Genomic DNA, 25,221 nt, shown 5'->3' with positions numbered 1-25,221 from the left:
AGAGAGAGAGAGAAAGGAAAGTAAAACGATAAAGAGTAATAAACAGTTTCTACCGCCACTATTTAAAATGTAGTAGCTGCGGGTGCAAATACGGCTCAGGAGTGGAAGGAAAACAATAAAACACGTTTAAAATGTTGGGACGGAAAACTCTGATCTGCCATGTAGACAGTTACTGTTGCCTTATGTTGGTTGCTTTCTTTGCTGTTTGTTTGCTTTATGATACAGATGCATTCATCATTCTTATAAAAAAAAAGACCGAAAAAGTTGTTTAAAGGAGTTAAAGGAGTTGCAGTGAGGATATGAGTTTCTGTATGTTTTTTTGATGAGCAACACTACAGAAGGAGAAATTACCTTTTTGATACTTTCGGTTTGCAGGGCAAGAGAAAAACCCACTTTTTTTCTTTTTCTTTTCTTTTTATTTTTTTTTTCCCCAGGCGGTCGGGAGAGAGCATTGTAAAATAATTTTAGGAATGTGGCTTCCCTATAAAATTCGAGTTATGACAAAAGTCCACCTTTTAATATTTGACGATTTGTGTTAAAACAAAAATTGACCTTCTCGGTTAGCAGCTAGGAAAAAAATCAATAGTATAATTTTCAATAATTCATAACGCGAACGCCATTATGCTAAATCTTAACTATTAATCTTATCCTTTACAAAGTCTCGATTGATTTGTTAATAAAATATCTTCCCGTGCGCGGCAACAGAGGGTATAACTCTTGAAAAAGCTTCAGAAGCAAGAAAATTACCGAGTAGCCCGAGAATGTAGATGAGGGTTTTATTGATCGCCCCTGATTCTCCTTAATACGCATTAATAAATCCCGCAACCTTTTGTCCCCGCACTTGTCAGCGGCGGGGCTTTTACAGGAGCCATGGCGGGCAGGCGCGGTTTTGCGCCCGCCGCGCCGCGCCGGGGGTTCCGCGGGCGCGGAGGTTGCGCGGCGCGGGGGGGCGCGGGCCGGGCCGGTGCCGCAGCGCGGGCGGCGGGCGCGGTGCGGTGCCGGCGCGGCGGCGCAGGGGGCGCTGTTGACCGCGGCGGGGCGCGGCGGGGCGGCGCGGCGGGGCGCGTCAGCGGCGGGGCGGCGGCGCTCGGGGCGGCGGGCGCTGCCATTGGCCCGCCTGTCATGTGGTCGCGCGGAGGCATCCGCAATTACACGGGAATGTTTTCCTAGAGATGTCAGCCTACAAAGGACACAATCTCTCTTCCTCAAATTCCGCCCCAAAATGTCCTTTCCCAACAGCTCTCCTGCCGCTAATACTTTTTTAGTAGATTCTCTCATCAGTGCGTGCAGGAGTGACAGTTTCTACTCCAACAGCGCCAGCATGTATATGCCACCTAGCACAGACATTGGGACGTATGGGATGCAAACCTGTGGACTCCTTCCGTCTCTGGCTAAGAGAGAAGTTAATCACCAAAATATGGGTATGAATGTACATCCTTATATACCTCAAGTAGACACTTGGACAGACCCGAACAGATCTTGTCGAATAGAGCAACCTGTTACACAGCAGGTCCCCACTTGTTCCTTCACTACAAATATTAAAGAAGAAAGCAATTGCTGCATGTATTCCGATAAGAGATCCAAACTCATTTCTGCAGACGTCCCTTCCTACCAGAGGCTGGTGTCTGAATCATGCCCCATTGAGAACCCCGAGGTTCCTGTCCCAGGATATTTTAGACTGAGCCAGACCTACGCCACTGGGAAAACCCAAGAGTACAATAATAGCCCTGAAACGAGTTCAACTGTAATGTTACAGTTAAACCCTCGCGGCAGCTCCAAACCGCAGATATCTGCTCAACTTCAGCTGGAAAAGAAAATGAATGAAAACCCGAACAACCAAGACAGCACCGCTAAAGTCTCTCAAGTGGAAAGTCCCGAGCCCAAGTCCACGTTGCAAGAGGAGCGGAGCTGTCTGCCCGAAGGCTCCGTGTCCAGCCCAGAAGTCCAGGAGAAGGAGAGTAAAGGTCTGTATTACCGAGTTTAAGCCGTGCCGTGGTGTAACTCCAACACGCCAGCACCATAAAGCACGCTCGAATATACTAACGAGCATCACAGCCATCACATTTAATGCTAAGGAGTATCGGGCTGCAGGTGCTGTCTCTCTGAAGATTTTGGCAGGCAAAAATGCTACACAAAATGGTCCAAAGATTTTCCGTAGAGATCTGCCTCTCCCGTGCACGCAGACAGCCTCTGTGATGCGGGGAATATAGCCGTGTGCTCTGTAATGCGCTGCAGCAGCCAAAAGCAGCCCCATACCTCTAAAAAAAGCGGGTCTGGAGGTTGTAAAATACGAGCAGCTCAACTTTTCTCTCGTAGTATTTCGTCTTTTTTTTTTTTTTTTTTTTTTTTTTTTCCACTGAGCCTTACTGCGGTTTGATTGCATTTAAAGTTAATTACGATCCTCTTAAAATAGGTGAGGAATAGGTGCTACCAGACTGGGTAAAGTTGGAAAGAAATGCACAATGAAAGCAGCAGCTCGCTATCTGCTTGGTCCAAGGGTGGAATATTTCAATGTGGTGCTTTAGATAACCTTGGGTTGGTCTCCAAAAGTGCACCAGTATTTTGAAATGCTTTTGAAACCTGAAAGTGGTGGCACTCTGATTTTATTTTCCCTTTTAAAGTGCACTAACGCCTTTCTTTAGAATGGCGTGTATCGAAGAATCCCAAAATGAGAAATTTTCTGCTATCAAAATGTACTTTGCAACCTCTAGGTCAATTTTTACCCTCTGTGTGCATTGAGAATTTCTTTATCTGAATTATATTTAGTAGTCCAGGTCTAGCTTCATGTGGGGGAGATTTCTTTCTGGTGGGGAAAAGAAAACCCAAAAGGAAAATGAAAAAAAAAAAAAAATCAAAGACAGGGGGTCGTAATTTCTTATATATCATTTTGTCTGGGAAATGTCTATATCTGTTTATAGGTGTGCTTGCGTGATTCAGTTGATGTTGTGGGGATGCTGCTTCAAAATACAGTGCGAGACTATTTTGTAATTGGAATATTTCCGTGGCAATTGTCGTGGGAGCCCGAGTCGGCCATGGCGAGGCTAGACCCGTTAAGATGTGTCCATAGGGCGGATGGCAGGTTAAATATTGTTGAAATGTTAAACGCCGGCCGAAAACTTGAGAGACCCTTCCTGGCAGGAGCAGGAGAGCGGGGTGGCCGCAGGGCAGGGTGCCGTGCTGGGGACAGGCGAGCCCAGCCTGGCAGCAGGTCCCCTCACTGAGCCCACACCTCAGCCGGGCGGTGTTTAATGCCCACATCCACCATATCTGCCAGACACTGCAGAGGAGGGGTCATGGCCAAGGGTACACTCTAACAGTCTGAGGTATTTTTGATTTTTTTTTCTTCTTCTTTGATTTTGATAGAGGAAATCAAGTCTGATACTCCAACAAGCAATTGGTTAACTGCAAAGAGTGGCAGAAAGAAGAGGTGTCCTTATACTAAACACCAAACACTGGAATTAGAGAAAGAGTTCTTATTCAATATGTATCTCACTCGAGAGCGCCGTCTAGAGATCAGTAAGAGCGTAAACCTCACTGACAGGCAGGTCAAGATTTGGTTTCAAAACCGCAGAATGAAGCTCAAGAAGATGAGCAGGGAGAACCGAATCCGGGAACTGACCGCTAATCTGACCTTCTCTTAAACCCTAACCCCGGGGGGGGGCACCAGTGAGGAATGGGCACAGCACCACCACTTGATAAAGGCAGGAGAGACTCTGGCAAAACCCGGCATTTTCCAGTTTTGTTTTGTTTTGTTTTGTTTTCTGATAGAATGTGACTCTTCGTCCTTCTTTTAGCGCTGCAAGTGAATATGTATTACTATGATGAGTATATATAAAACCTAGCACGTGTAATTTATTTTTGTTCTCATCGTAATGCAGGGTAACTATTATTGAATATTATCATTTGGTCTTAACTTATTGAAACTGTCGAACATCCAAGCAATGTGACTTTTTCATGTTTTTACTAACAAAATGGTATTTATGTGGGGCTGTTACACGGGCCATAACATTTTGAGTACATTCAATACTTTCAGAAAAAGAGTGGGGGGAAACTGTAGGGGCGGGGGGAAAGAGAAGCACATTATAATGTAACTATCCTCTCAAATGAATTTAGAGATTGTCCTTCGTAAAATGGAATATTTCCTTCTTCTCCATTGTAGACATTTCCTTGTGGTGCATATGTGGAATAGTAGTCGTTCAGCAGCAAATTGTCCTTCTTGTGCATGTTCTGTTTGCATGTATAATGCAATAAACTCTGTAAACTACTGCGGTTCCTTTGGTTTTCTACAAATGTTTGAAGCACGGATACAGGTTGGTCTCCTGATCTTTCTCTATCAGCAACGTTTTGGACTGGTGAACCTTTTTTACCATATTCTTGTCTTTGTGTGTGCCTGCCTGGCATTCTTTCTTCCTTTTCCTCCATTTCCCCCCTTTTCCCCCTTCCTTCTTTTTTTTTTTTTTTTTTTCCTGTGGGGTGGGGTGGAGATTGGGCCGGGAAATTATGTATACCCACTTAATTTATAAATGTGTCTGTAAACAACTGATAAATTGATAAAATGTTGTGTGATGTTCGCAGTCTGACAAACTGAATGCAAAAAAAAAAAAAAAAAAAAAAAAAACAAAACAAAAAAAAACTAAACAAAAAAAAAAAAAAAAAGAAAAGAAAAAGAAAAAAATAAAAGAGAGAAAGAACAGATAAAAAAAAGTTGTAAAATATTATGACCTAACTGGACATCCTCATCCAATCAACTTGTACAACTCGTAAATGGTAAGTGATAAAAATATCTTTCTACTACAAGCTGTCAGGAATATGTGTATCATTTTATTTGATGTTCATATGTTGATTTTAAAAATATCACTCCCTGTGTTCTTACAATGCGCAGACTTTGATTTCGAGTCTTTGCTCTCTAAAAAAACAAATAAGGAAAAACCAACAGAAAACCTCCATAATAAATGCAAAGCTGGGCATAAGTAAATGTTAAGGAGCTCGGTTTTTGGTCGGCTCAACAGCTTTCAGAAGACCGTGAATGGAAAAAATATTCCCTCAAAACATTCCCAGCATCTGGCGAGGTTGGGGTTTTTTTTGAGCAGAAACCCTCCCAGGCGTGCTTACAAAGTACACCAGCCTCTTCAGACCCACTTTTGTCACCCTGCACCGTTTCTGTTTGCTCAGAGATCGTTTTATTTCGTGCAATTCCATTTTAGTAGCACACATCCAGCTAATGACGTTCACGACTCTTAACCCTTTCTGTACATAGCTGAAAAATAGTATTAGCAGGGCTCTGCGCTGGAATCTGAGGAAGGATGCGTGTGCTGAGAGCGGGTGAATGCCCCTGTGAGCAGATATACTAAGTAGAACTGCAAATAGCTTGCAAATGAACATGACTTCAAATTGAAGTGCAAATACTTGGGCATACTTTCACCTTCAAACGGGTACTGGAAAAGTAGTGTGGCTACTGTTGGCGCTGGAAAACCAGCTTGCTCACAATCAACGCCCATTTCTCCCCTAAGCTCTTTCTAAATCAAGAAATTAAACTCAAGATAGTGCCAATATTGTGCGACTTGGTGACAGATACTGCTCATAATGCTGTTGGTGGTATTCTGTATGCTCTTTCGTCGCTGATATTTAATTTAAGCCAGTACTTCCTCATGTGCACATTTACTCATAGGGAAGAGGCGATATATTCCTCAAACCAAGGCATCATCATTTTGAAGCTGCGAAAGCCACAAGCACCTAGGTACTTTGTGCTTGTTCCCGTTTCGAAAACAAACAGCAAAACGATGCTCAAACCCCCCCCCCCCCCCCAATAACCCCAAACTAACAACCCCTTAAATATTGCATATATTCGCACGGCCTTTTCTTTTCCTTTAAAGGTACTTGCTACACCACCAAAGAAGTTTCGGCAGTAAGAAGTAAATAGCTGGCTCCATACCAAGAGTTTAACGTATGTAAAAAGGAGGCTCACTCTAATCTGCCTGCTTTACCAATTGATATCTGTTTGAAGCGAAGGGAAATTCTTCACCATACAACAAACCCTGCTTCTAGAAAACAATGTAATAGAAATTATAAAAGCACAGAAGAAAATGCTAGTCAAAAGGAAAAAAGGGGGGAAAAAAGAGTAAAGGAAAAGGAAAAAATTAAAATTGAAAAAAAAGGAAGAAAACAACCTAGGAGAGCAATAAATCATTAAATAAACAGGAATTTCAGTCCCTTCCTCATAACGGCCCGCGAGTAGGAAGTGTTTTCCCAGCACTGCTGTCCGTGCCCCCGGCGGGCTGTGCTGCGGGCTCGTCACTAACTCTCTGCGTTTCCTCCAGATCCCGACACAGCCACCGTCCCTCGCCCGGGGAAGCAGGCGTGGGCAGAAGATCATGGGTAATCCACTTTTCCGTACTAACGGGGCATCGTTTCGGTCGGGCAAGAAAAAACAGGCCGGGAGGCAAGGGTGGGGAGGGAAAGCATGGAAAAGAAAGCGAAGTGGGCAGAAAAAATTCTCACGTAGGCATTGAACGTGGCTCCCCCTGAACTAGGGGCGGAGGAGACAGCTCTGCCGACGAGCTGGAGTCAGCGACAGCCCCGCGCCTCCGCGGGCCGGAGCCTGTCCGCCTGCAGCTGCGGGGCCAGACGGCCTCCTCCGGGTTCTCTTTGCCCGCGTCCCTCCCGGGCCGCACTGGACACCTTAAAGAGGGGCTGTGTTAAGGCTGTGTAGCCCCAAAGTTCCGCAGATAGAGGAGCATGTGTTCAGCCACACGTCAGTTGTGCTCGGAGACACAGGCTTTGCTGTTTCCATCCGTCCATTTTATTAGGGACACATTAATCTATAATCAAATACACCTCATAAAATTTTTATTGGAAGGCATAAAATCATTACAGAGGTCTTCCACCTGTTTTAAAACAACACAATGGGCATCTCTTTTTAAAAGTGTATCCTTTCCATGGAAACTTTCTGTCCGAGGGTGGGGGGAGCGGATAATAATACCCGCACATGCTCTGAAATATGGAAGTACCGCAATGTGCTTTTACTGTAACATTTTCCTGTTTTATGAGAAGTCGTTACAGTCCCAGCTTGCGATGGTTTGTTTTTACAGGCAAGAATCCCCCTTTCCCAGCGGGTTCCCTCAGCAGCTTGGAGTGTGATTAGCAAGCCAAGGCTGTTGGATTTATTTAAACACCCTGCCTCTCATTGATTAAGAAATGAATGGCAGAAATCGCTCAGCGAAGGTGAAGAAATAGTCCGCACCCGCCGCGGCCGTGGGCAGCCAGAGCGGCCACGCCCGCCGCGCCCCGGGCAGGCAGGGCAGACAGGCGGGCAGCGCAGGCGGGCAGGGCGGCGGGCAAGTAGGGCAGGCAGTAAGGCAAGCGGGGAGGGCAGCGCAGGACGGGCAGCGCAGGACGGGCAGCCGGGCACGCAGGGCGGGCAGGGCAGGCGGACGGGTGGCCCCGGTGCGGTGCGGGGGCGCAGGCGGTGCTGCGCGCTGTGCGGGGCCGTTGTTGATGATGATTTTTTTTTTTTTTTTTTTAATCACAGCAGCCCCAGTTTAGCGGATTGATTTACTCGCAGTATTGGTAAATATGATCACGTGGGCTCCACAACCAATGGTTGAGGGTTGCAGTCTGCAAAATACTACGATTGTTCTCCGGGAGGGTATCATATACAGTTAACAGTGTAACCTTTTATATGACTAAGAGGGGAGCCTAAAATGTCGTCTAGTGGCACCATAAGTAACTATTATGTCGATTCTCTCATAGGCCATGAAAGCGAAGAAGTTTATGGGAGTAGATTCGTCCAGGGAGGTCACAGTGCGACCTCCAGGCCATCAGGTGTTGCAGAGAGTTCAGATTTTTCCTCTTGTAGCTTTGCACCAAAATCCACCGTGTTTTCCACCTCCTGGTCCACTGTTCACCATCAGCCGTCTGCGGCAATGACCGGGATCTACCACCCCTACATGCACCAGCCCCACTTAGGGGCAGCCGACGCTGGCCGCTACGTGCGCTCCTGGATTGAGCCCTTCCCGGGCTTCCCGGGCGGCGGCGGCGGCGGCGGCGGCGGCAGCGGCGGCAGCGGCAGCGGAGGCAGCAGCAGCGGCGGCTCCGCGTCCAGCTCCGGCTCCTCCAACGGGCGCCACTATGGGATAAAGCCGGAGACGGGAGCAGCCACCTCCTCGTCTTCCTCCTCCTCTTCCTCCTCCTCCAAAAGGACTGAATGCTCCTCGTCTCGGGAGTCCCAGGGGATCGGTGTGCCCGAGTACACGTGCAGCTCCTTCCTCCAGGAGTCCCGGGAGAAGGCGCCTGCCGGCAGCTCCAAGGACCCCGCCGCCTGCAGCCACAACCCCAGCCCGAACAGCGATCTGAAAGAGGAGAAGCAGCAGCAACTTGACCCAAGTAAGTAAAAAAAAAAAAAAAAAAAAAAAAAAAAAAAAAAAGACATAAACACAAGAAAAAGAAAATACAAAAGACAATCAAAACAAAATGGGGAGTGGGGGAGATAGAGAGGAATAGCGGCAGAGAGAGAGGGAGAAAAAGAAAGAAAGAAAGAGAGGAGGAGAGAATGAAGGAAGGAAGAAAGGAAGGAAGGAAAGTAAGAAAGGAAGCAAGGAAGGAAGGAAGAAAGAAAGCGAGAGAGAGAGAGAGAGAAAGAAAGAAAGAAAGAAAGAAATTGCCCCTTTGATTTATTGCCGAAACCTGTAAGGCTCGAATGTGCAAAACTGATAGTTTTACTAACCTATAAAAACGTCTAGACGCCTACCCCAGCACAAGCAGCAACAAGCACCCATAAAAGACTCCACATAACCACCTACCATCAAGACATCATTTGTACAGTAAACAGACTGGGGCATTAAGGCTTTTATGATAATTCCTCCAAAGTTGTGAAAACAGTCCATCCTTCGTTAAATTAATTTAACGACTCTTCTCTCCCCCCCCCCCTCCCCGTTCCCTATATACCTCCCTTCTTCCAGATAACCCTGCAGCAAACTGGATCCACGCTCGTTCAACGAGGAAAAAGCGTTGTCCCTACACAAAGTATCAAACTCTGGAACTGGAAAAGGAATTTCTGTTTAACATGTACCTCACCCGAGACCGCCGTTATGAAGTAGCTAGAATTTTAAACCTCACAGAGAGACAGGTCAAAATCTGGTTTCAGAACAGAAGAATGAAAATGAAAAAGATGAACAAGGAGAAAGGCAATAAAGGAGACTAACACTGGGGTGGAAACGTAGTTGGGGACTATTGATTTAGTTTTGAATTTGGATTTTTATCGGGGGATTGGTTGTTGGGTTTTTTTTTTTTTTTGGTTTTGGGTTGTGGCTGCTTGTTTTTTTGGTTGTTCGGGGCTTTTTTTGGGGTTTTGTTGCGGTTTGGTTTGTCCTTTATATATTTTTTTTTTGGTTTTTTTTTTTGTTTTTTTAGGTTTTTTTGGGTTTTTTTTTGTTAGTTTGGGTTTATTCTTCCTCTGCACCCTTAGCCCCGCATACGTTCCTCCTCCTGCGCCACTCCACCCCAGGGATTTGAAATCAATCTTTTTTTTTTTTTCTTTTTTTTTTTCTTTTCTTTTTTTTTTTTTTTTTGGTAAAAGTGAAACGTGGTCTGTGTCAGGTATTTCCGGAAATTTTGTCTTGCTCGACAACGTGTTTTTCAGTCTCTTGATACTCCCCTCCTCCTTCCCAGACCATTTAGATGACAATATTGTGAGTGCACGTTAGCTTTGGGAACTCTATCTGATGTTAAATGTTTGACATGTTTCTTAAAAGTGATGTAGACTAGATAGTTATTTTGCCAAAATAAAGGTAAGAAAATTAATTATAATTACGGTAATAAAATACATATTAAATTACAGTCGCTTAAATCAATGGGGGTTGCTGTGCTGTCCACGACCTACTAAGAGGAAATCTTTCCCCAAACTTCTGCTTTCTAGGTCTGAATCCTTCGCAATAGATGCCACAGAGAGGCCACGAGCTACTTCCCCCCCCTTTAGTGCACTGTTAGGAGGTTGTCTCATCCTTGGAGCCGCTCGCCGTAGGCCTAACGCCTCCCGGTCCCCCGGCTAGCTGCCGTCCCTGCCCGCGGTGACTGTTGTATTAATTAACCACTCCGTGTCTCGAACTACGGACCTGTTGTAATTGTTGTCACTTATTACACAATAAAGTCTGCCGTGACCGAACGACAGCATTGCGGTGAGAGGAGAAGTCTGTGCGCCCCTCGCGTTGCGCGCTGCGCCGCCGGCCCTGCCGCGCAGCCCCCGCGCAGCCCCCGCGCAGCCCCCGCGCAGCCCCCGCGGGCCGAGCGCGGCCGGGCCGGGGCGGCGGGAAAGGCCGGCCGAGCTGCGGGCCAGCAGCACCCCCGGCACCTTCCCCCGCCTCCCTGAGCCACATTTGCTGCCAGAGGTCAGCGCGGAGAGGCCGGCTAGGTGCCCCCCCCCGCCGTGCCGTGCCCGGGCCTCAGGTACCAGCGCTCTTACAAACATCAGCGATCCCTTGAGATCGGCTAGGAAATACTTCCACACCAGTCCTCAGGAGCCAAGGAAACATAATGATGCCTATTCGGTTAATCATGATTTTTATTCCTGGGTTTTTTTCCTACTGCTGGGTCGCTTCTAACCTCTGCTTTCTTTAACTGGAAGCTGGAAGCTTTGGAGGGGACACGGCTGCTGCCAAACGTTCGGCTTTGTTGGCGGGAGCTCATTTAGCAACGCTCCTCATGCCTTCTGCATTTATAAACACACATGACTTTATCAAGATAATTGAGATGAAGTTCATTGTAAAAAATGCTTTGTTTAAAGAGCAACCATTAAAATGAAGGACCCGTAAATATTTACGAGCAGTTCGGTTAATTCAAGATTAAGGAGAGAACTGAGAGACTTGGTGTTTAATGTATTTTACCTCTGTGGAAAAAAAAAAAAAAAAAAAAAAAAAAAGAAGAAAGAAAGCAAAGGCATGCACCACCAGGAAAAGGTGTTGCATTGCTTCCCATCCATTGTCGAGAAGATACCTATAATTCTTTTAAAACAGGAAGAAGCATGGTATAATAAAACCATTGAGATGGCTAGACGTCTGGACCTAATGAGTTTACGATATGCTATGGCACTTTTCTTTGAAAGCACCTTATTTTGATGTTTGTGTTTGTTAGGGGGGAAAAAAGGCAAAAAAATGCAGACAAACTAGGTCTTAAAACCTTGGACTATAAATTTCAGTATGTCAGCATTGGGCCAAGGCAACAGACTCAAAAAGGACCTGAAGGTCATGAAACAGAGATTTTACGAAGTCCACTTATTTGTTGAAATGTATTTTATTGGATATTCTACTGCAATGAATCCTATGATGCCAGCCTCAATATTTTCGCAAATACCCATGGCGGGGGTGGCAGGGGGGTGGGAGTGTGTGATCTGTAACAAGACATAAACAATATCCCTGTACACAAAACTACATTGTGCTGATTCCAGCAGAGGCTCTGTTAAGAAATTTTCACCAAGCCCACACCATCATTTTAATATTTTATATACGGCAGATTGACACATTTAATCTTGTATATTTTTTCCTTTTGTTTACCTGTTTTTAATATTGCATGCATTTATTTCAAAATGGCAGAAAGAAAACCAAACATCTCGATCGATGAAATGCAGTTCATCTATGGAAATTACTTTTAGTGTCAAACAGAATAATTTAATTCCTACCCATTGGTTGTGTTAATATATGTTTCCACATACGCACAGTCTCGTGCACACGCATTATACCGAATAATTCACAGGCATGTGTGATGAAGGAGGGGGTGAACAAAGATTCATCTTTACTTTTGTTTACATAAATCAATCCATAAATACATAAAAGCACGGGCAAACAAAATAACATCTTCAATACAAAAACGTATAACTCTGAAACTACCACACATGGAGATTTCATGGTGTAATATGTGGGGAAACATGATCGAAAATGCGATAGCAGTCGTCTTCAAAGCTCAGGCGTCTTTCCTGGCTGCCATGTGTAAACGAGGCGCATTCTTTGTATGCAGTTAATTATAGCTCTGGCAAAAAAATAAAAGAGGGTCACCGAAATGTGCTAAGAAAATGGCACTGTAAACTTAAGGGGGGGGTGGGGGCACAGAAGAAAAAAAGAAAGGAAAAAAGAAAGAAAAAGGAAGAAACCCAACCTAAAAGCAGAAAGCAAAGGAAGAGTCGGTCAACACTGGCCCCGCCGGTGTTCCGCAGTTGGAGTTTCTGGCAGCCAGCGGCCGGCGGCGAGGCCGAAGGGCCGCGGGCAGCGCGGGCAGCGCGGAGCGGGGCCGCTGCCTGCCGCTGCCGCGGCTCACCGCCAGAGGGCGCCCGCGCTCCACCCTTGCGCGGCCGCCGCGCCCCGCTCTGCGCGCCCGCGGCCGGGGGCGCCGCGGATCCGCCGCGGGCACCGCAGCCCCACGCGGGGACGGCGCTGACCCGCGGAATTAACGCCCGCCGGGATGCACAGGAGGAGGGGCGGGGGTGTCTGGAGCGGATGCGGGAAGCAGCCACTGCCCTTCTGTGCCCCTCCGCAGGGTGAGGCAGCGTCTCTACGCTGCGGCTCACCCCCTGCCAGGGCCGGCCTCCTGCCTTCCTGCTGGTCTCTGGCGAAGGGCTTTTGCTGCTGTCTGTCCGTGCGTGTGTGCCCGGGCCTTTCCCGCCTTTCCCGCCTCCCCCGCCTTTCCTTGGGCGGCACGGGGGTCCCTAAGCCTCCGCGAGTTCCTAAAGGTGTGCGCCCCGGGCCGCGGGGCCCCCGCCCAGGCGAGGGTGTCATTGCGGACACGGGGCCCGTCGGAGTGCTCGCATGCGGGGCATGGAGGCGTGGGGGTGGTGGAAGAATGGGGTGTGATGGGGAAGGATCCTGAGATGCTTTTTATGTAAGCACAAGGATTTTTTTGTCAATTCGCATCAGACGGTCACACGTGGCTCTGGTTGGGCCTGTATTATATTTCACCTACATTTTTCGTCTCTCTCCAAAATAGGGAGGACTCGAGCTCCTGACTGTGCCTCTCCAAAAATTTGGTTCCCACTGCAGGACAAAGCGGGAAAGAGAGGATTGGAGACGACGCTTTTTGGGGCACGGGGGCCAGCGGGGGTGGCCGGCCCGAGCGTGGGCAGCGCCGAGCCTGCTGGGCCGCGCTTTTCTTCCTTCCTTCCTCCCGGAGAACAGGGCTCACTTATTTCAGGCCGAGTCCCCGAGCGGTGCTAACCGTTCACCCACACTTTTTTTTTTCCCCCTCCCCCTCCCTCTCTTTGCCTCGGTAATGACGTCCACCAAGGGTGAAATGATGGAAAGTATATTCATAGGCATGATTTCCATTAAGTATCAATTAACCTGGAGCCTCAGCCATGCGTGCAAGGCGTCAAGGGTAAATGTGCATCTCATTTCCCAGCGATCTGCTCGCCTGGAAGGAAATGACCCGGAGGGCCCGTTGGCAAGGGGGCCCTGCCGTTGCACGCTGCCGCCTTACGGGCACCCCACTGCCTTCGCCTACACCCCGGACACCCTGCGACGGGCATCGACTCCCTCTGAGGGGTTCTGCCCTTGCCGGTCGGCGTTGCAGGCCGCGCTCCGGGCAGTACAGCCTGGGTGAGCCGGGCGGCGTCGCCCCGGGCAGCGCGCCCGCGGTTATCGCGCGGGATCTGCGCGGCCGCCTCGCCCCTGCGCGGCGGGGGTTTCAGCGGCTCCTAGCGAGCGCACACCGGAGGGGGGAGCGGGGGTGCCGCGGCCGGGGTGGATCCGGGCAGGGCTGGGCCGAGTTTTTTTCTTGCCCGAGGAGCGGCACATGTAAACTGAAGCCAAAAGTCCCCCCTGAGCTCATGAGCGTGTGTGTTTGTGTGTGTGTGTGCGTGCGCGGGCTGCTGTGTGCCTAATAGGAAATAGTAAAAGCAGTGAGGCAGGTCATTTTGGGAGCGATTATAATCCAGTCCTGGTCACCACGTACACGGAGAGCAGGAGCGGGGAGCGCACGGGCCAGCGACGACGGAGGCGGCGGCATGAGCGCGGCGTAGAGGCACCGGCGGCGGCGGCGGCGGCGTGAGCAGCGCCCCGTGCCCCCGCCCGCCGCTGCCCCCTCCCCGATGAGCTCCTACTTTGTCAACCCGCTGTACTCCAAGTACAAGGTGGCGGCGGCCGCGGCGGCGGGGGAAGCCATCAATTCCCCGTACTACGACTGTCACTTCGCACCCGAGGTGAGCGGCCGACACGCCGCTGCCGCCGCCGCTGCCGCCGCCGCTCTGCTCTACGGGAACGGCGCGGCCGCCGCCGGCTTCCCGCACCCCGCGCCCGGCGGGGTGGGGGGCGGCGGCGCGGCCGCGGACTTTTACCACCCGGCCGGGGGGAGCCCCACGGCCGCCTACCAGCCGCCTCCTCCTCCCCCCGCCGCGCCTCCGCCTCCTGCCCCCTGCAGCGGGGTTACCTGTCACGGGGAGCCCGCTAAATTTTACGGATACGATAACTTACAGAGACAGCAGATTTTTACGACACAGCAAGAGGCCGAGCTGGTACAATATCCTGACTGTAAATCGTCCAGTGCTAATATTGGCGAGGAACCAGACCACTTAAATCAGAGCTCGTCTCCTGCTCAAATGTTTCCCTGGATGAGACCACAAGGTTGGACGCAGTCAAAAATTTGCTTCCATCTCACGTCTGAGTTTGAAACTTTCTTTTCCTCCTCCTGCTTCTTTCTCGCTGACTCTCGCTCCCTGCCTCTGTCTCCGCCACTCCCTACCTCTCTCACCGCGATTCCTATCACCGCGGTGGCTTGCGATAATAAAGAGACGCAGTGAGCAAGCAGAAACCTCTGCAGCACTCAGCTACCAACCCAAGAGTAGCCTTTGAGACGCCTCTCGGACTCTGAGGCGCAGCTGACACGCTCGCCTGTCTCCCTTCGCCGCTGCCTGAACGGGAAGGGTGCAGGGTCGGGAAGGGGGTGGTATACAAGATGATAAAGTGACCCCGCAACATCCTATGCAGAGGGACAGCTGAGGCGCTTCGTGCATTTACTATAGCTGTGTTTCTCTCACTCAAGTTTAAAGCTCTAGACTCCTCTGTGCCCTCTGCTTTCTCTCCCTGCGGTTCTGTGGGGCTTCTCTCGAGGGATTCCGGAGGGACCGGAGTCCTCGCTGCTTGCCTGCGCCTTGTTTTGAACGGCCACACCAACCTCCAAAACCCTATGTTTTTGTTTTAAACAGCAGCGCCGGGTAGGAGGAGAGGAAGACAAACATACAGCCGATTCCAGACTCTAGAGCTGGAAAAGGAGTTCCTATTTAACCCCTATCTGACCAGGAAGAGAAGGATCGAGGTGTCCCACGCACTAGGACTCACCGAGAGGCAGGTAAAGATATGGTTTCAGAACAGAAGGATGAAATGGAAAAAAGAGAACAACAAGGACAAATTCCCCGCTTCCAGACAGGAGGGAAAGGAAGGGGAGGCCAAAAAGGAAGCACATGATCTGGAAGAAGACAGAGCTGAAGGCCAGACGAATTAATTTTTGCCCCAAATGTCTTTGTGAAAGTCAATCAAAAATAACCAAGGCTAAAGCCCAACATCTCAGCTCATCCACACCTCTACGTGATCTTGTCGTGGGACGAGTGACCCCATGTCCCTCCGTTTGACATTTCCCTGCTTCGGGTGCTTCACTTGTTTGTGCTTTTATTTTGTTTATTAGCGTATCCAGAACGATCTCTAGATTTAACATTTCAACTACTTATTTTTTCAAATTTGATACAGAGTTTCTAGCAATAAATTTCTAATTATATACAAATATATATATATATATATATATTTGCAATCTTAAAAGACGGTGATTGTGGGAAACGACATAAACTTCCTAATAATAAATATCAATAAGTAAGACATTTAACAATGCTTTATTAATCAAGACAAGTGCACTTGTACTATTTTAATTCTTGTTCTTATGTTGAATAAATTAAATAAATTTAATAATCTTGAAGAAAATATCATAGGAATATATTTAACCTTCTTCTATAATATTTGATTAAAATAAACCGAATTTATTCAATTATAAAATGCATCGACATCTCTATATTCCTTTTGTAATCTACTCCTCAAGAAACCTTCAGAGTTTCCACTGGTCCGGACTAACTCTCCCCTGTGCCCTCCCCCGTCTCTCCTCCGATGCTGGGTGTTTCTATGGGGTCTGGGAATGGCACAATGCGTACAAAACCTGCTTTTTACTGCTCGCTGCCCCGAGCGCTGCGGAGCCGTGGTCCAAGCAGCGGCCAGCGGGGACCGCGGCCTCAGCTGCGAGCGGAGCGCAGGCTGCGGGCCGGCCCAGGGAGCCCCCGACGTGCGCCTGGGCCTTGCTTTCGCCTGTTCCTGCCGCCCACCCCGGGCTGCGGAGCGGCCGTGCAGGAGACCGCAGCCGGCAAATACGGGCCTTACCCTACGAAGCGATTTGCTGCCAGCCCGGCTGGAGGGAGAGAGCCCGGAGAGCGCTCCGACCCCAACCATCCCCAAGGGCTGCTCCAACCGGTGCGGGGCTTCCAGCCCTGCCACGCAAACCACGGCCAAAACGGGCCCAGCCTCCCCCGAGGATGGCTGACAGGCAGGGGAATACAAAGATTTTGTGACCTTGCGTGGGGGTTTCTCGAGGGCTGTAATTCTTAGGTGTCCCAAACCATGCGTAGACTGAGAGAAAGATGTTTCTACCCCTAAATATTATCATATGATGCATTTCCCAGCGGAGGCCGCAGCTGGTGAAGACAGCGCCTGCCTCACGGTTCCCGTAACCACAGGAGGAAAGGTCCTCTCTGATTAGCAAACAATTTAATTTCTCTCTCCCTTTCCCCTCCCTCCTCTTGCTCCTGCTCCGCGGCAGGGTCCCGCAGAGCGCGGTATCTAACAGAAGGCCGAGAGCAGTCTTCTTTAGGAGTGGCAGGCAGAGGGTCGAGGGATGAGGTATAAATCTCTAACAAGATTTTTGTATCATTTTTTCTCCACCGGCTGACGCTGCCGTGAGTAATGGCTCCGTGAAGGAAATCGAATGGACGCGCCAGAAACTGCGACAAACACGATATATAATTCTATTTTCTGTCCAGAAACGAGAGTGATCCCGACGAGGCCGGGGCTGAGCCGAGGCCTTGCTCGGAAAATCCTAGCCAGGTTCCCGAGGAGATGCCGCCCACCGCTCTGCCCGCCCGCCGCTGGGCCCTTCTCTCGCACCCACCGCTTCCATCCCGGGAATGCACCCGGCGTGGCGAGAACCGCCGTCCACGGGGATGGGATTTGTAGGCCGGGTTTGGTTCACTTCGTTTCCCTTCCTCTTCCCCGCTCCCCACCATTGAGGCACGTTTCCACTGCTGCAAAGCGCCAGCTCTGGAGGGAGGCACGAGCAAGCGGAGCTATTGTTCTTGGTTTTATTTTAATCGCCTAGTTGGCTAAAGGTTGTAAACAAGGGGAAGCTGCAACAAAGCAGCGAAAAAAAAATTTTTGCTGCATGGATTTGCATAAATACACCGGTATCCGTAGTGTCAAGGGGGGATGTGGGGCTGGTAGCTGCGCGTTTAAAGTAACCCGATGGCCCGACGCGCAAAACCCCCTCGCTTTTCAAAACAATACTCGTGCTAGTGGCACCGACATATTTGGTCTCCGGGCAGGAAAAGCCTCTCGCTTTTGCTGCGCTGGCGGCGGAGGCTGGACTCAACACGGTTCCGGCGGCCCTGCTGCGGGAAAGCCGTGTTGGAGCCGCCCGCTGCCATCCCGGGCTGCCCGAGAGGCGAAGGCACGTCGAGGACCTTCACGCACCAGCGTAACACTCCTTAGGCTAGTATTTGTCCGGAAAAGAGCTGCTGCGCTGCTGCGGTAGTTGTTTTTAATTATCAGACAAAGAATAAAATTAAAATATTCCTGAAGAAGTTTCCGTTGCGTTGCTCTCCTAGGACCGACTGGAAACGCAGCCACGCAGGCAAAAACTGACTTCCCTGAGCCCACATCATTGGCAAAGGCCTAGTGGTAACTGGAATCGCCCCTGTCTTACTCATTAAGAATAACAAAACTTCGCTGTAGTTGTTAAGGCATTTACCCCCGTAGCCTGGCATCTCAATCTCTCCCTCGGTCTCACTTGGAAACTTGCTAAGAAAAAACATAGCGGAGTCAGAAATTGACCCAGGCGGCCACCGTGTCCCCTGTAAAACCGAAGCCATCGGACTTTTGGCAAGGAAAAGCTGTAGCTGTGCGGGTTGCGGCGGGAGCGGCGGCGAGAGGCCGCCTGAGACGGCCGCGGAGTGGATGTACCGCGCCTTTGGTTTCCGCGGAATTTCTCCGTTCCCTTGAGGAGCAGCTCAGCGCGGTCGTGAGTACTGCAGAGACACCACGAGAGTTGCCATAGCCTCCGCTGAGGCAATATTCAAAGGTGTGCAACTGCCTGAAGCAGCGTGTTAAAAAGATCCAACCTCGATCCTACATCTTTAGGCGTGTTTACTTTTGTTAGCAGTTACAACCAGCACGGAGGTCACGGATTGAGGGCTCTGGCTATTCCCTGAAACAAAACTTGAGCAAGAAACATCCACAGTACTCCGTCTCCGAGCCGAGTATTCCTTGTGGACACAGGCCCATTTTAATTTTTTTTTTTTAGAATACTTTCTAGGAATCGGATTTTCCCTGTTGGTGCCCCGGGAAGGTTTTATCGGGGGCGGAGGCAGCCTGCACTGGGCGCGGTGACAGTGCCCGGCGCAACCTGCGGGAACCGCACACTGCGGGGTGGGGAAGAGGCTCGGACCATTTTTATGTCGGCGACGGCTTCCGCTTCAGTAGTGGGCGCTAAAGCAGATGTGGTTTCTTTTAGTGCCCGGCGGAGCGGTGGGGAGGGGTGGGAGAAGAGGGTGGGAATGCGGGTTAAGCCCCCTTTCGTTTGGCAAGAAACGGATCCTTCGGCACAGTGCCCTGCCCCTCTTTATGCGGTTCCGCGACCGCTTGCCCTCTCTCTCCGCGGCCCGCGCGGATCTCCCGCGTCCCGGCCGTGCTCACGGGGCTCTGCCACCGCGGCCGTGGCGCGCAGGCCGAGGACAGGCGGGACCGAAGCCTCAGTAAATGCGCAGCGCGCAGGCGAAAGAAACATGGCGCTGGGAAGCAGTATGTGCAAAATCCGCAAGGAATTGCAGTAAATTCCTTTTTGTTTGAAGAAAATTTACAACTTGGTAATAGACCTTTTTATGACCTATTTGGGCTCGTCATTGGCTGCGGCTGGTCATGTGCAGGCAGCGAGCGCTTTCATGGCCTTTTCCTGATTTCCCTGGCGAATTTCCCCCTGCATTCTGCCTTCAGAGAGCCTCAGCCCCTCTTTTTCTAACCTTTGTCTAGGCTGAGGTGTATGGCAGTCGCCCTCATGTTTGTGCCCCGCTCCCCCAAACCCGCGGCCGGTCCCGTCGCCGCTGCACTGACACTTCTTTGGCCCCGCGCCGCCTCCTCTCCGCGCCCACGGAGGGATGCGCGGAGACCCGCGCCCGCCGCCGCACCGCCTGCAGCCCCTTGCTCTTCTCCCACCGTTCGATGCTCCCGCTGCCGCTATCTCCTCCGGCACACGGATTGCTACGCGGGTGCAAAATGGATTACAGCGACCCTCCCGGGTTTCTCCGCAGGCGGGCAATGCCGCGAACTGGTAAGCACTCAGTTCCCCTCGGGCCGGTCGCCGGTACTCCGCGATATGCGGCACGGCACCGGCTCCCCTGTCCTCCTGTCCCTCTTCATCACCTGTGCCTCGAAAACCCTTCTTCTGCCTTTTAGCATTGCTATTACTATTATTACCACTACGATTGCTGTTGTTGTTATTGCTATTGTAATTATCGGTGGTGTTATTATTATTAATAATGGTTGTGGGCATGCCGCAGAGTGAGAGCGGCTGTTGCGCGCGGTCTCTCACGGAAAACATGCTGCGGGCCACGATGTCTTGGTGTTCTGCGGTGAGGGGCGGAAGGCTGGGGCGCAGTGCGCGCAGGCAGTGCCTCGCCTGCCGGAGGGGTTTCTTCCAATATAAGGTCCTCTGCTTTTGGGATACTTTTTTCCCCCTGCCAGCCTGAAGTGTGCTGTGGTGATGCTCTAGTTTGTTTTCCCCATGGCGGAAGGGCAGTCGAGTAACTTTAAAGCCTAACAGGTGTTTTCGCAGGAGAATCGGGGTCAGTGCTCCCGCGGGGGCGGAGGGCGCGGGGCGGCTCTGCCGAGCCGGTCGAGCCGGGGGCTGTGCCCGGGGCCAGTACCGGGAGCCCTCGCCTGCCCTGCAGGATCTTCTCACATCCTTGTCCCGCTGCAGCGCGGAGCCAGGGCTTCGGCTCCGAGCTGCTCGGTGGGCAGCACACGGGCCGGGCTCGGCAGCCGGAATGCGGGGGCGGCTGCGCGGAGACACGGCCAGGAGCGCACGCCCGCAGTACGGCTACTTACCCACGTGGAAATCATCGGGGGCTAAATGGAGGACAAGTTCTCGAAAATAAACCCAACAACAAATCCTTGGGTTTATTTTGAGATATGTCGAGGAGATAGAATATTTAAGTAGACTATTCCTGCGTTACACATATATGTATATACATCCCGCATACATACATATATATCGTATCTACACATCCACTTCTCTCTGTAGAACACATATTCCTTGGAAGTACGTTGTTGTGAACGTATATATGCTTTACTCATTTCATCTTAATTTTCAAGCTGTTAGTGCACGGTGGAAAGCCCACTGTTTGGTATTCAGCGTTCACATCGATGGTCGGTGGTTGCAGTGCACCGTGCTGTTGCACTGCAGGAATTTACCGACTCGCCATTTACCCCGAAAGCAGCCAGTTAATTAACGGTAAAGCAGAACGCCTGACTACACAATACACAGTGAGGGTGGAAAGGTGCCAGTCATGCCCCGAGTACATATTTTGAACCCACAGAAGAAACTGTTCTTTAATCCACCCCCGAGCACCCCTCAGTCCGCTAAGCCCGAGCTCCACTACAGTAAGCGATAAGATCCCTGTCCCCCACGCTCTGCCTGTTTGCACTACCCGGCCGCCCTGCACTCCTGCAGGACTTGGGGATTATTTAGGATGAATCGTTTTCAACATAGCAACAGTCTTCAAGAGTAACATGGAAAATATGTGCTGCGTTAGGTTTCATTCTCAGAATACCTCCTAGGTGACACAGTAATTATAGCTACTTGACTATAAATCTCCCCAAAAATTTCGGAAAATCTCGTCCTTGAGCTGTTTTGAAATTATTCGTAGCCTGGGGAAAAAGAAGAAAACAAAAGCAGGATGTTCTAACGAATTCTAATGTGTATGTGTGTGTCTGCGGGTCCATCTGCTGACACATACGGATACACACACGCATTTATGATTCCACTGGTTCATGTGGGAATTCGGCTTTTTTTCTAAATGCCTTCCTTCCTGGCTTGCTTTTGCTGTTATTCTTTTTCTTATCGGATGTATGTATGTATGTGTGTATGTAGTTATTTATTTATTATTAACATTCTAGTACACATAGGTCTGTTTATGTTCTTAAGCATACCTACGGAATTGTAAGTATTCATAGCAAATAAATACTCGTTTATATATATGGCACATATATATTTATATATTTATATATTTATATGTACGTGTTTGTGTATATATGGCACATATGAGGACTGTATTTTTATATCTATTTATGCACTTATAAAACATGGTATGAGTATAGATGTGTTGGTGTGCTGAAATTTTTGGAGTACAAGATTCACAGTCAAATTTCTCGCGCTTGCTTCATTTCCCGATGTGTTCGACAGAATATGACTCATCCTTTTTTTTTTTTTTTTTTTTTTTTTCTGGTGTTTATGTGTGTTGAAAGGAAACAGCCGATCCCCAGTGCACCCTTTACTGACGCACGGGCAGTATAAAAACACCATCACTAAGCAGTTGGCAGGAAGCGGCAGCCTACTGTCCCTGACAGTGGCGGGGTACCGCTGGCACCGGCTGCCATTTGGGAAGTCAGGTTGGCTCCCGCTTAGCTGCTGCAGGTTGCCTGGAAGAGAAGTGCAGCCCTGTTCCCCCCGTCTGGCAGGGCTTTGGTGCAAGGAGGGGGGTGTGTTGTGAACTGCGGACCCGGGAAACCAGATAAGACTAGGCAAAGATATGCACGTTGGTTTTGCGTTCTTAAGAACTGAAAATCCCTCCGATTCACTTTCTCGTTCCCGAAAAAAATATAATTCCCACGGGGTGTTTTATGTGCGCTTGGGACAGAAAAAAGAAACCCGAACAAAGACGGTATTTCACCCCTCGGTTGGCAGGCAGCTGTTAAAGGTATTTACTGCTCTACTGCAGTGCGGCACTCAATGCTGCTGGAGCGGGAGAGGAAAAAACAGGAAGCGAAAGGAAAAGATGAGGCGCAATAAACATTGCAGCAGGTCGCGGAGGCCGGGCGGGGCGCGGAGGAAGGGTCTCTGAGAGAGACAAGAGGCAATAAAACTGCATTCAGCGGCAGCAGGCTCTGCCCAAACTCAGCACTCGCCTCCCATCACCCGCGGGGGAGGGTGCGGCGAGAAGGGGAGGCAGCCCGCAGTGCCTACCCAGTGCCCCACGCCGGGAGCCATCCGAGCTGGAGCCTGTGAGAGCGCAGGGCGGCGGGGGTCACCTCAGCCGCCCGGCCGGCCCCGCCGTCGTGGCCTGGCTCCGCCGCATCTGTCCGCGTGTGGGCGCACGCCCCGACGGACCGGGACGCGGTCACCTGCCCGTGGCTCCCGCCCTCAGGACCGCCGAGCCGGGCCGTGGAGCGACCGCCGGGGGCGCGACAGGCCCCGGCCGCAGCCACCAGCCCTTATGTCTCCACGGGCTCTTCCAGGAGAAGGCGCTGTAGGACAAGCCTGGCCAGTCTCCCCTCCGCGGGGCGAGGGGCCCACCGCCCCGCCGCCAGCCTTGGGACCCGTACCCTGCCGCCCGCCGGCCTACGGCAGAAGCCCACCGGCGGGCGGGGGACATGGGCGGGGCTCCACCGCCCTCCTTGGGCGTCTCAAGCCACCACCCGGTTGTCCCACTCTCTCCGGCGCCGCGATTTCCCGTCTCACGTGGGTCCGCAGACCCTGGCGCGCCCCGGTGCGCGCCCTCGCGCTCCCCCTGCCTAACCCGCAGTGCCGCGGGGCTCCCCTCGTGTGCCCCGCTGCCCTCCCGGTCACCAGCCCGCGCTTTGATGTCGGGCACCCGCCTCTTCCCTCCCCGTTCCTTTGATGCGGGTGCCAGAGCACCCTCCTTCCCGCCGGCTCCCTTCCCGCGGGCAGAGCCCCCGGCCCCCGCACACCCTCCCTTGCCTCCTGCAAGCTGAGGCCCGGCAGAATTCCCTGCCTCCGCCTCACCTGTTGCCTGCAGGCTTCACCTACCCCAGCCGTGCCCGGACACGACCCTGGCGGCACCCACCCCCACGGGCCGTGCCTACCCCGGCGAGACGCTCCCACGGCCCCCGGCCTCCCCTCCCTGCCCCGCATTCCTCTCCCTCTTCCCCCGCGGACCCGAGGTGTCGTCGCCGCTGCCCCTGTTTGATGTTGAGGCGCGGCTCGACACCGCCCTGCCCTCTCCGGGCCTCTGCTGCCGCCGCATCTGCCTGCGGGCGTGAGGTGCTGCAGGCAGGGGCCTTTGCATGCCCATATCCTGCTCTGCGAGGGCATGGGCGACGAGGTGACTGTTGAAAAGTCGGGGTTATGATAAAAGCAGAGGGGCAAAATGCGTTGGACGCTATCAAGGTGCTTAGTAGGTGTTCAAAGTCAGAGATGGAGCCTGTAATTTTCTGGCAGTGTGGTCCTCGGGGTAGGGTGCCAGTCGTCATGTCTGTCAGGTCGCATTGAGAGCGATGGCGGTATGCACATGTGACTCAATTCCCCCAACCTCTTTATCACAATTACCAGAGGGAAACCAATTGTTACTGTGTTATTTCATTACACCTCTTATCTGTCTCCAGATCATCAGCCCCAAATATGAAAACTTGCATAAAAGCCTAGAGAATGAACTGGCCAGAGCTTCAAAGTCAAATTTCACATCTGCATTTTAGAATAGGAAATGTGAAAATTGTTCTAATTCCCACTTCAAAAATCTCATGGCTAAAATTACTCAGTTATTGAAACATTTGTCTTGTCCTTAAATGAGAGGGAGCTGTATCTCAATCATCAATTCCTCACTATCTCACAGCCTCATCTTTCACAGCCCCATGTCCAGGACACGTGTTCCTGAAGCACATGCCCAGCCCGGGCCACCCTGTTTGCCAGGGGCTGACACTTCTGCAGCCTGACTGCCATGCCACCTGCCTCTCCACAGCTCCTCTCCTCCTGCACATGCCGGGCAGTCTTGCATCTCCAAACTATGGCCAGGAGAGCTGAAGCAATCACAGACACCCCTTAGGGAGGGATGTGATGTTCGCTGTCCTGCACATGTGCATACCGCCATCGCTCTCAATGCGACCTGACAGACATGACGACTGGCACCCTACCCCGAGGACCACACTGCCAGAAAATTACAGGCTCCATCTCTGACTTTGAACAGGGCCTGGAGCCCACCCATGGGCCCCACTGCCTGGGACCTGACCTTTGCCATACCCAGCACTCGGTGCCATGCCTGGGGCAAACACACTTGATTCTGCATTGTAGTTCTTGTCCCAAATTATTTTACCCACATTTTATTGCACTTTCTCATTACACCCTACCCCTCATGTTCCAGTATGTAGCCTTTTCTTGCCGCTTTCCAGGTATGGCCATTCCCTGCAGCTGCCTGCTGTGAAGCCCTTCTTCCAGAGGCCAGTGAGGGTGATGTTTGGGGAGGAGAGTAGCTGGAGGCTACCACAAAGCCTGATCCAGGTCCCACTGTGGCCAGGCCCAGGTGCCTGAGCAAGGCTCAGGGAGCTCCAGGGAGCTTGTCCCTCTGCCTGCTCAGGACTGGGAGCACAGGCCATGCACCAGCTGAAAGAGACCCTGAAGTCAGCCCCATGCAAGGCAGCCCACTCCTCTTTCTGGGATGGCTGGCTGGAGCCCCTGGGCCTGATAAAGCTTCTCGGACCATGTACTGTGTCTGAAATGCCACCTTGTGCACTGTCCCTGCCAGCTGTCCTAGGCAGGGGAGGGGGTAAGAGCTGTTCCACAGCTTAGGCCATTAAAAAAAGCACTAAGGCAATGTGAGTAAGGCCTTGCAAAGCAAGAAAAATAGTGGAATGCAAAGCCACTCTGGATCATAAAGAAGGAGCAGGGAAGGATCTTGGGATGCCTCTTGTTGTCTGAAGGAAAACGAATTGTTTA

At 51.1% G+C, this 25,221-nt stretch overlaps 3 protein-coding genes across 4 annotated transcripts; all 3 read left to right on the top strand.

Annotated features, from left to right (window-relative positions):
* Positions 1–1,222: 1,222 nt before the first annotated feature.
* Positions 1,223–4,116, top strand: HOXD10 (homeobox D10). Its single transcript, XM_053982635.1, has 2 exons — positions 1,223–1,964; positions 3,364–4,116. Exons 1-2 carry the CDS (start codon positions 1,223–1,225, stop codon positions 3,639–3,641), a joined length of 1,020 nt encoding a protein of 339 aa, XP_053838610.1. The 3' UTR covers positions 3,642–4,116.
* Positions 4,117–7,700: 3,584 nt separating this feature from the next.
* Positions 7,701–9,476, top strand: HOXD9 (homeobox D9). The gene is made up of 2 exons (XM_053982579.1): positions 7,701–8,382; positions 8,958–9,476. The coding sequence occupies exons 1-2, from the start codon at positions 7,701–7,703 to the stop codon at positions 9,197–9,199; spliced, it is 924 nt and encodes a 307-aa protein (XP_053838554.1). The 3' UTR covers positions 9,200–9,476.
* A 4,393-nt stretch (positions 9,477–13,869) lies between these two features.
* Positions 13,870–16,016, top strand: HOXD8 (homeobox D8). Of its 2 annotated transcripts, XM_053982467.1 has the most exons (3): positions 13,870–14,176; positions 14,450–14,597; positions 15,179–16,016. In XM_053982467.1, the coding sequence occupies exons 1-3, from the start codon at positions 14,066–14,068 to the stop codon at positions 15,472–15,474; spliced, it is 555 nt and encodes a 184-aa protein (XP_053838442.1). In that variant the 5' UTR covers positions 13,870–14,065; the 3' UTR covers positions 15,475–16,016. The 2 variants fall into 2 exon arrangements, with proteins under 2 accessions (XP_053838442.1, XP_053838441.1); XM_053982466.1 differs by having other exon boundaries at positions 13,870–14,597.
* The last annotated feature ends 9,205 nt before the right edge of the window (positions 16,017–25,221 follow it).

This window comes from Vidua macroura, chromosome 7, assembly GCF_024509145.1.
Source record: "Vidua macroura isolate BioBank_ID:100142 chromosome 7, ASM2450914v1, whole genome shotgun sequence".
In the NCBI taxonomy this organism is placed as follows: domain Eukaryota; kingdom Metazoa; phylum Chordata; class Aves; order Passeriformes; family Viduidae; genus Vidua; species Vidua macroura.
Note: the sequence above shows the minus strand (reverse complement) of the source record. Positions and strands in the feature narration are given on the sequence as shown.

Coding starts and splice junctions, on each gene's coding strand:
- HOXD10 (XM_053982635.1), top strand. CDS start 1,223: ATGTCCTTTCCCAACAGCTCTCCTGCCGCTAATACTTTTTTAGTAGAT. Junction 1,965..3,363: donor CCAGGAGAAGGAGAGTAAAG/GTCTGTATTACC, acceptor TGATTTTGATAG/AGGAAATCAAGTCTGATACT.
- HOXD9 (XM_053982579.1), top strand. CDS start 7,701: ATGTCGTCTAGTGGCACCATAAGTAACTATTATGTCGATTCTCTCATA. Junction 8,383..8,957: donor GCAGCAGCAACTTGACCCAA/GTAAGTAAAAAA, acceptor CCCTTCTTCCAG/ATAACCCTGCAGCAAACTGG.
- HOXD8 (XM_053982466.1), top strand. CDS start 14,066: ATGAGCTCCTACTTTGTCAACCCGCTGTACTCCAAGTACAAGGTGGCG. Junction 14,598..15,178: donor TCCCTGGATGAGACCACAAG/GTTGGACGCAGT, acceptor TGTTTTAAACAG/CAGCGCCGGGTAGGAGGAGA.